This window comes from Echiichthys vipera, assembly GCF_963691815.1.
Source record: "Echiichthys vipera genome assembly, chromosome: X".
Classification (NCBI taxonomy): Eukaryota; Metazoa; Chordata; class Actinopteri; order Perciformes; family Trachinidae; genus Echiichthys; species Echiichthys vipera.
In genome coordinates this window covers 27489674-27498961 of record NC_139825.1, presented here as the reverse complement: position 1 = coordinate 27498961, position 9288 = coordinate 27489674, and the positions used below count along the sequence as shown (strand labels likewise).

General features: G+C 43.2%; 1 protein-coding gene across 1 annotated transcript; it reads left to right on the top strand.

Moving 5' to 3' along the window:
- Positions 1-354: 354 nt before the first annotated feature.
- Positions 355-2872, top strand: cav3 (caveolin 3). The gene is made up of 2 exons (XM_083939312.1): positions 355-692; positions 1762-2872. Exons 1-2 carry the CDS (start codon positions 576-578, stop codon positions 2101-2103), a joined length of 459 nt encoding a protein of 152 aa, XP_083795438.1. The 5' UTR covers positions 355-575; the 3' UTR covers positions 2104-2872.
- Positions 2873-9288: the final 6416 nt, after the last annotated feature.

Genomic DNA, 9288 nt, shown 5'->3' with positions numbered 1-9288 from the left:
ATAAGGATGCAAAACATTGTGTCCCAACTAAAGACGGAGGATGAGGGTGTGTTTGTACTTACTGCTTCACTCTGTGGTGGAAGTTCGTGCCAATGTGTAAACCCTGCCCAGTTAGCCCCACAACCCTATGTGAAATGTGACACAACCCTGGGTTCTCCTTTAAGGCATGCCTTTTCTGTCTGTGTGCATTACATTGTGTGTGTGTGTGTGTGTGTGTGTGTGTGTGTGTGTGTGTGTGTGTGTGTGTGTGTGTGTGTGTGTGTGTGTGTGTGTGTGTGTGTGTGTGTGTGTGTGTGTGTGTGTGTGTGTGTGTGTACACTGTCTGTGTGTGTGGATGTCTAAGTGCGTGCTGGGTGGGGGTCAGGCCTCCATTTTTACCAGGACGCCTGCAGCAGCTGTCCACTGGCATGTCGGAGGGAGCGTCACAGTGGTGATACAGGGGTTCAGAAGTGAACCGAGGCGACGCCTTACAGTTTGATCCACGAAGGTTTGCTCTCGTCAGTCTGCTCTCGTCAGTCTGCTCTCGTCGGTTTACTCTCGCCGTCTCCTGCCCATCCAGGACCTGCAGCCCCACCATGGCGGATCAGTACCAGTACAACACCAACGAGGAGAAGATTGTGAAGGACAGCCATACCAAGGAGATTGATCTAATTAATAGAGATCCCAAGCAGATCAATGAGGATGTGGTGAAGGTTTGTGCAGCATGAAGACACCACTCTTACAAAGAGAGGATTAAAAAATATAACACCTGTCTTGGCATGTGTGGAGGCATGGGGAGAAAATGAAGGGGTTAGTAGGAACAAAGACAGGAGAACAGGTTATTATACTGTCTGGAACATCCTTAAATAGACCAAGAGTTATTCCTGTTGCCTGTGCGGAACCCAAAGTTTATTTTGGGAATGGGGTAGAAGAGTGTGAAACTGATACCCTGTGCTGCCGTGATTTATTTAGGTTTGACTACTGTTTATCCTGTGATTGTTGCCATGTTACACCACCACAGAAAATTTTCTGTATAGGGACAGGGCCGAATATACATTAAGATGAGTAGAGTTTATGTTTAGTGTCTACGTGGCTCAGTTTGAAATGATTTACATGCCTGCTCACGTCGGTTTTAAACAGGAAGGTTTGTCTCTAAAGAGCACTGATTGCTCTCTTGCTGAATTTGACTCCATCAATCCCTCTAAGAGCAGAAACAGGCTGATATAAAACAGTGCGTGTCCAGCCATTGTCTCAGAAGGATGATCTCAGGCTGCTATTTTTATGGGAAACGGACGGGCTTACTGATCATATTCAGCACTCTGAAATAAAAGAAAAGGCTTTAGATGTGTAGTGCCTGTCACGATGAAGGAAATCAACATTTTACAGCAGACTTTTAAAACGAGGACGTGCTTTTCCACACATACTGAAAACTGAAAAACTGAAAACAGATTGAACCATTGTACAGCCAAATTTTACATAAGATGAACTTCCGTTACGAAGTAATGTGTTGGAATAGAGCTTTTGAATGATTTGGCCCCGGCATTAACTTTGCCAGTATGCCACGACATTACAGGTTTTTTTTTCTATGATGCAAAACGTAACTGGTTTATTTGCATAAATTTGACCCTAACACTATGCAGCGTTCACAAGATTAATCTTTACTCTTAAACTTGGCATGTGCATATTAATCAGAGCCCAAAGATGTTTGGTGGAGAGAGGTGCAGAAAAGTGATGTAACTTAGGGAATTGCAGTAATGAAAGCCTCTTTTAAATTTTCTATAGGTGGACTTTGAGGATGTCATTGCAGAACCTGACGGTACACACAGCCTGGATGGGGTGTGGAAGCTCAGCTACACCACCTTCACTGTGTCCAAGTACTGGTGCTACCGCATCTTGTCTGCTGTTTTCGGTATCCCCGTTGCTCTGCTCTGGGGCTTCCTGTTCGCATGCATCTCCTTCTGCCACATCTGGGCTGTGGTTCCCTGCATCAAGAGCTGTCTAATTGAGTCGCAGTGCATCAGTCGCATCTACTCTCTCTGCATCCAGACCTTCTGTGATCCCTTCTTTGAAGCCTTGGGCAAGATCTTCAGCAGTGTGCGTGTTGCACTGCGCAAAGAAGTCTAAGAACTCACACAGTAGTGTTTATAGTACGATCGGATGAAGTGCAGTTATCTTTTTATAAGCCATAAGATCAGTCCTGGCATCTTGCTCACTCCCTGATACTCCTCCTTCTCCCTTCATAACATGCTCTTTCCCACCCACACATCCTAAAGCTCTCCTGACAAGCCCGGTGTCAACAGAAGCACTGTGACAGCTGCAGCAGGCAGTGTGGTTCTTAGACAGCTCTGGCACTTCTGGAGGGCTCGGTGCTCCCCACTGAAGGAGAAGAGGCCCGAACTGCCATGAGGAGGATCCGTCTGCCTGTTTTATATCACAAAAGCCAAAGACAATAGCTAGTCATTCACAACAAATAAAATGCCTCAACACTGCTGCACCTATGGATAACGTTGCCTGTATGCATTAGATTTGGCCGTTTTCAAAAGTTATATTGATGCAGTATATTGCTCTGTCTGGTATTATTTGACTTTATATTGATTGAATTGGATTTGACAATCACGTATGTGCGCTTACTTGAACAGCTCTAACAAAAAAGAGAATTGAAAATGTTTTCTCTACATTATTATTTTGTAATGTGTGATGACTGCACAGTAACTGACAGAGTTTTTGCTGAATTGCAGATGTAAGGAAAAAGGTTTGAAACCAACCATGCAAATAAGACCCTTAACCAAAGTGTGATAAGCAGAATATTAAACCTACTTTACTACTTTCAGTCAAGTATGTGTAAGCAAGTATGGACCTACCGATGGAGTAAAATAAAAACCTTTCTATAAGACCCATTGTAATGTTATTTTGATTATGTAGAAAAGGAAAAACCTTTGCTGCTATAGTGCACCTGCAATGGAGAATTATACATGTGCTGAAACTAATTGAAAGACACTTTACAACTGATGAAACTGTCCTAATAATAGGTAAACTGCACACTGGTGTATGATTGAAGGTATATTATGTGTAGAATTTCAATTCATTCTGAGAGGCTTAGAAATACATTTTTGATATTCACCAAGCATCTTAACTGTGTTTTTTCTTTTTTTTACAACTTCAGTCAACCTGAAGCAGTGACCCGGGAGCTAAGACCCACTTGAGGTTGCTTTCATGCCTCTCTTTAGTGTCTGAGATCCATTATTGATGATTCAGTCACCACACCCTTCTTGCTTTATAGTCTCTGTGTGTTTCTTTCTGGCAACTTCATTCTAATCATTATTCTGATTAATGAACTGTATTTACCAGTGTAATTAAGGAGCGAGAGTGATTTATTTACTAAAACCCGTATGAAGACAGTGTAGAGAATATGTTGAATATAAATACCACCACCAAAATACAACAAATTCTCCCCAGATATGAATTTTGTGCTTTTAATTATATCCTTATCTACTGTTTTGCCTTCTGCAAATTATCAATTAACCTTCCTGTTATGTTCATTTCTCAGCAAAAATGTTCCCTATCAAAGTGACCCATGCATGTTTAATCATCTGAAAGGCAACCAAAAAATCCTGATAAACATTGTTTGTACCTCATTACTAACGTCATTACCAACAATTCAATCAATATGTTGTGCAATGGTGTTATTCACCTCTCACGGATCATGGCTCAATTAAATTTAGTCATTTAAAAAATACACGGTCAAACTATTTTTTAATGTACATAGCAAAGAACTAGATATGAAATACATTAGTTTTATATAAAACATGTTATTTAATTGTTTTATACTATAATAGTTTTTTTCAGGATGTTTTGTTGATAGATAAGACACCTCTACTGTTCAGGGTCAAATCCACTTAAAACCAAGTCAAATAAGTAATGAGGATTCTTCTTGAAAGTAAACTTTAGTATTGCAATGTTTAGAACCAGAAATTAACCAGAATTAACAAGATATCAGCAACATGAACTAGGCATGTGTGTTCAAACGCCGACTTAATGTCTCTGACCCGAGTCACTGCTATCAACATACCATCCTGTCTTTGTTATGTTTTCTGCAAAAAGTGTAGCCTGACGTTCATTGGGGAGCGATGATCAACTGTATCACCATTTTTTGACATAAATGTCATAATCCTAACTGACCTCAAAATTGTCTTCATTGTCAGATACGTCCTCCTCTTTTTTACTGTCTTGATCACAAATGAGTTCCAGAGTTCTCCCAGGACTGTCATCCTATTTCCTATTTTGCTCATTATGTCAAACTCGGATCGTGAGTATACTACATATAGCTGCACAATGAGTTGTTTCTTCTGTTCAAATACATGAAAGGTACCATTTTCATTTTAGATGTTGATCACAGATGTTAAGGCCAGCAGAAGACATTTCATTCTGAAAAATTACTTTATATTCGTATTAGAAATGTAATTATATCTTATATAATCAGTGCCTAACAAAAAGTCTCAAGAAAACACTTTCAGTTCCCAACAGAACATGGTGTAACCCATGTTAAAATATGGCATGAATAAGAATAAGTACTTTAAAAGCTGCATGAATAAGTTTAAAAGTCAAAACTGATTAATTTAATGTAATTTAATTAATCAGTTAATTAAAGTTAATACAACAATAACTTAATGTTGAAGATTAAAAGTATGCTGACGGGAAATTCATATCGCTGCCCTTTAAGGGACTAGCGACGCAGCGCGTCAGTGACGCTGCAGCAGAGATCAGAGGAGTGGAGCAGAGGAGGACATCGGAAGGAACGAGTGGAGATAAATAAGCAGAAAAGGTGGATTTTGCAGTTGAAAAACATAACTAGCCTGGTCGGGAACTGACGGGGATTTTATGTGAACTAAGCCACACCGGTTTTGGTGAGTCTTGTGTTGATTTTATTTTTCATTTTTACCATGCTGTACTTTTTTTTTACTGGCGAGAGCTAACGCTAAAAAGTAGCTGTTTACAAGGAAATGCTCCGTCGTGAACTGTTTACCAGTAATATTTTGTGCTTATGAAGACTGTGAATGTTATAAAAGTGACTGTATGCTGTGTAAATGAAAGGTGTGTGCAGTATTTAATGTGTGAGACAGAGCCGTGAGTTCAAAGAGACCGCTCCGCCGCCATTTTGAGATGAAAAAGCACCGTAGCAGTAATGTTACAAACTCAGAGACTGTGAAACTTTTATTTGCGTAATTTGAAGATTTAAAGAGATTTATTGTGTTTATGACCTGTTACACAGGTCAGGTTTTATGCTTGGTTTGAAGCTCGGTCGGAGCGAGGATTGGTCTGCCGTGTGCGGTGTGCACATGCAGAGACGGGATTCAAGATGGCGAGCCAGACCCTGACCTTCAACTCATCTTCTCCATCGCATCAGTGAGGAAGTCCTCTGCGAATGGTGACTCGCTACCAGAGCGGTAGCAGTATCAGAATTGGGTTTGAACTGAGAACTTATTTTTGGACTGAATCGAACTGAAGCTTTTCATTGAACTGAGCACATGAACTTACATTTGGACTGTGAACTTGATCTGGAAGTGTCATACTTTTATTTTGCGCATTGATTTCATATTTTGAATGTTATTTGAATGATTGTGGTCCACTATGACCTGATTGTGTAACTGAAGGTATTTTCTTACCTGTAAAAGAAAGGGAAAAATAGTTGATTCAAGAAGAAAATATAGGAATTCTAAATAGGTGCGACCTATCAGAAAAGACCGGTCTAATTAACTTAAATTAGCCTGACTTAAATAACTAGGTGAACTAAAGAACCAAAAGAGTGAAATACTTTTTTGTTTATACTCTCCTCAATATTAGGAACCTGCAGGATATTTTATTTTATGTACTGTTTTTTATGTGTTTTTGAATTCAGTAAATTGCCAGCTTTTTATATTTTAAGCAACGGCCTCTGGTGTAATAGATCGTATAGTATTGTTCTCAGTGTTTCAGTATGGATATCATTCAAACGAGTAGTGTGAAAATCCCTAACTCAGTCATGGTTAGTGGTATAGCCGGTACAGAAACTGATGAAGAACTATATGACTTCCTGAAACAATATGGTTCCATTCAAAGGGTAATTCCAGTAGATTTCACTGAACAAGTGTCAGGCAAACAGGTTGTAGTAGAATATGTGCATGGCACAGCTATACAATCTCTCCTACCTTCATTGCCACACAAATTGAACAGTAAGACTCAGACTGATGTCACTTATCATATTATAGCCTTATCCAGTGTCTACACACCTGTAGTTAGTAAAACAGCTACACAGACTTACCTTTCAGAGTTAAAGGACATTGCGAAACAGACTGGCAAAGACTTTGCAACTGTCCTCAGAAAAGAGCTCTCTGTCATCAGTGAGACTGTCGATTTAGATCACTCAGAAACCTAAAATGAAGATATGGAACAGATACCCCAGAGCAACATGACCCTGAAGATGCTGTGTTGGTGAGCCCCCTATTGACTGCAAGTGACCTTGAATGGCATCTTCTCAGACAATTTGTGAGAGGCTGCTGGGATAACATCTTGATAGCTGAACTCCAACTAGAACAAAAGAAACAGAACACCCCCCCCACACACACACACACACACTTCTCCTGTCACTCCGCACAGCAGAAGATAAGCGTTCTTCCAAAGCATCCCGCATGAAACAGCACTTCAATGTTTCAAAACCAAGAGTGTCTTCTCATTATCAAGGTGTTTATGTGCAGAGTGAAGATGACTGCAACTCATCTCAGCCAGCTCATGATAACAGGTCTGAAATCCAAGACCTGAAGAAACAAATAGCTGATCTCCAGTCCCAGCTCACATGTATCACACAGAGAGACAGTAGAAAGGCAAAATCAGCTGCAAGACCAGTAGCTCCCCAAACTGCTAGCACAAATTCACAATCTTTTACTCACATCTCAAAGGCTGCAGCCCCACAGCCAAGATGTAAGCAATACAAGCAATGGACCAAGGCCCTGGTATTGCTTTAGATGTGGAGAAGATGGACACATCAGGCCTCAGTGTGAAAGTAAGCCCAACCCATCTCTTGTAGCTGAGAAGAGGAAGCAGCTTAAAGAAAAGCAGTTAACCTGTTCTTCCCTGAGTCCCTTTTTGAGGTTCCTGCTCGAAAATGACATGCTCAGAATAAATAGGATATATCTCTGTAATTACAAGCTTTATGTGCATTATTTTGGTATTACAATAAAGGTAACGCTTTTGAGATTCCATCAGAAGTGTAAGCAGCACTATTAAGGCAGCTGTGTCAGAGTAAATGCAGATGGAAAACAGCATAAATGGAAGAATTTCTTCCCTCACCTAAAAAAAAATGTCTCATCTCATCTTCAACCGCTTATCCGGTTTCGGGTCGCGGGGGCGGCAGCTTTAGCAGGGGACCCCAAACTTCCCTTTCTGGGCCACATTAACCAGCTCTAACTGGGAGATCCCGAGGTGTTCCCAGGCCAGTGTGGAGATATAATCTCTCCACTTGGTCCTGGGTCTTCCCGAGGCCTCCTACCAGCTAGACGAGCCTGGAACACCTCCCTAGGGAGGCACCCAGGGGGCATCCTTACTAGATGCCCGAACCACCTCAATTGGCTCCTTTCAAGGCAAAGGAGCAGCGGCTCTACTCCGAGTTCTTCACTGATTGCTGAACTTCTCACCTTATCTCTGAGAAAGACTCCAGCCACCCTCATGAGAAAACCCATTTCGGCCGCTTGTACCTGCGACCTCGTTCTTTCGGTCATGACCCAGCTTTCATGACCATAGATGAGGGTAGGAACGAAGATTGACCGGTAGATCGAGAGCTTTGCCTTCCGGCTCAGGCTTTGGATGTACAGAGATTGGATGGCCCACATAAGTGACCCCCTCACCCCATACTCCTGCAGCACCTCCCACAGTATCTCCCGGGGGACCCGGTCATATGCCTTTTCCAGATCCACAAAACACATGTAGACTAGATGGGCATACTCCCAGGCCCCCTCCAGGATCCTTGCGCGAGTAAAGAGCTGGTCCGTTGTACCACGTTCAGGAAAGAATCCGCTTTTTCCTCTTCAATCTGAGGTTCGACTATACGACGAACCCTCCGTTCCAGCACCTTGGAGTAGACTTTACCAGGGAGGCTGAGTAGAGTGATACCCCTGTAATTGGCACACACCCTCTGGTCCCCCTTTTTAAACAGAGGAACCACCACCCCAGTCTGCCTCCCCCTTGGCACTGTCCCAGACTTCCACGCAATGTTGAAGAGACGTGTCAACCAAGACAGCCCCTCCCAACCCAAAGCTTTCAGCATTTCTGGACGAATCTCATCAACTCCGGGGACTTTGCCACTGTGGAGTTGTTTGTTTACCTCAGTGACTTCCGCCAGGGATATTGACAATGATTCCCCATCAGCCTCCAGCTCTGCCTCTACAAAAGAGGGCGTGTTAGTCGGATTAAGGAGTTCCTCAAAGTGCTCCTTCCACCGCCCGACTACCTCATCAGCTGAGGTCACCAGCGTCCCGTCCTTACTGTAAACAGCTTGAGTGGTTCCCCGTTTCCCCCTCCTGAGATGTCGAATGGTTTTCCAGAAGCACCTCGGTGCCGCATGAAAGTCCTTCTCCATGACTTCTCCGAACTCCTCCCACACCCGCTGCTTTGCCTCTGACATAGCAGAGGCTGCAGCCCTTCTGGCCTGTCGGTACCTTGCAACTGCCTCCGGAGTCTTCTGGGATAACATATCCCGGAAGGCCTCCTTCTTCAGCCGGACAGCTTCCCTGACCACCGGTGTCCACCACGGTGTTCGAGGGTTATCGCCCCTTGAGGCACCTAAGACCTGGGCAGGGGCCTCCTCCAGACGTTCCCAGTTCACCCGCACTACTCGTTTGGGCTTACCTGGTCCGTCCAGAATCTTCCCCCATCCTCTGACCCAACTCATCACCAGATGGTGATCAGTTGACAGCTCTGCCCCTCTCTTCACTCGAGTGTCCAAAACATACAGCCTCAGATCAGATGATACGATCACAAAATCGATCATCGACCTTTGGCCTAGGGTGCTCTGGTACCATGTACACTTGTGAGCATCCTTATGTTCGAGCATGGTGTTAGTTATAGACAATCCGTGACTAACACAGAAGTCTAATAACTGACGACCACTCAGATTTAGATCAAGGAGGCCGTTCCTCCCAATCACGCCTCTCCAGGTGTCTCCATTATTGCCCACGTGGGCGTTGAAGTCTCCCAGCAGAACTATGGAGTCCCCTACTGGAGCCCCATGCAGGACTCCATTCAGGGTCTCCAAGAAGGCCGAATACTCTGAACTGCTGT

Coding starts and splice junctions, on each gene's coding strand:
- cav3 (XM_083939312.1), top strand. CDS start 576: ATGGCGGATCAGTACCAGTACAACACCAACGAGGAGAAGATTGTGAAG. Junction 693..1,761: donor TCAATGAGGATGTGGTGAAG/GTTTGTGCAGCA, acceptor AATTTTCTATAG/GTGGACTTTGAGGATGTCAT.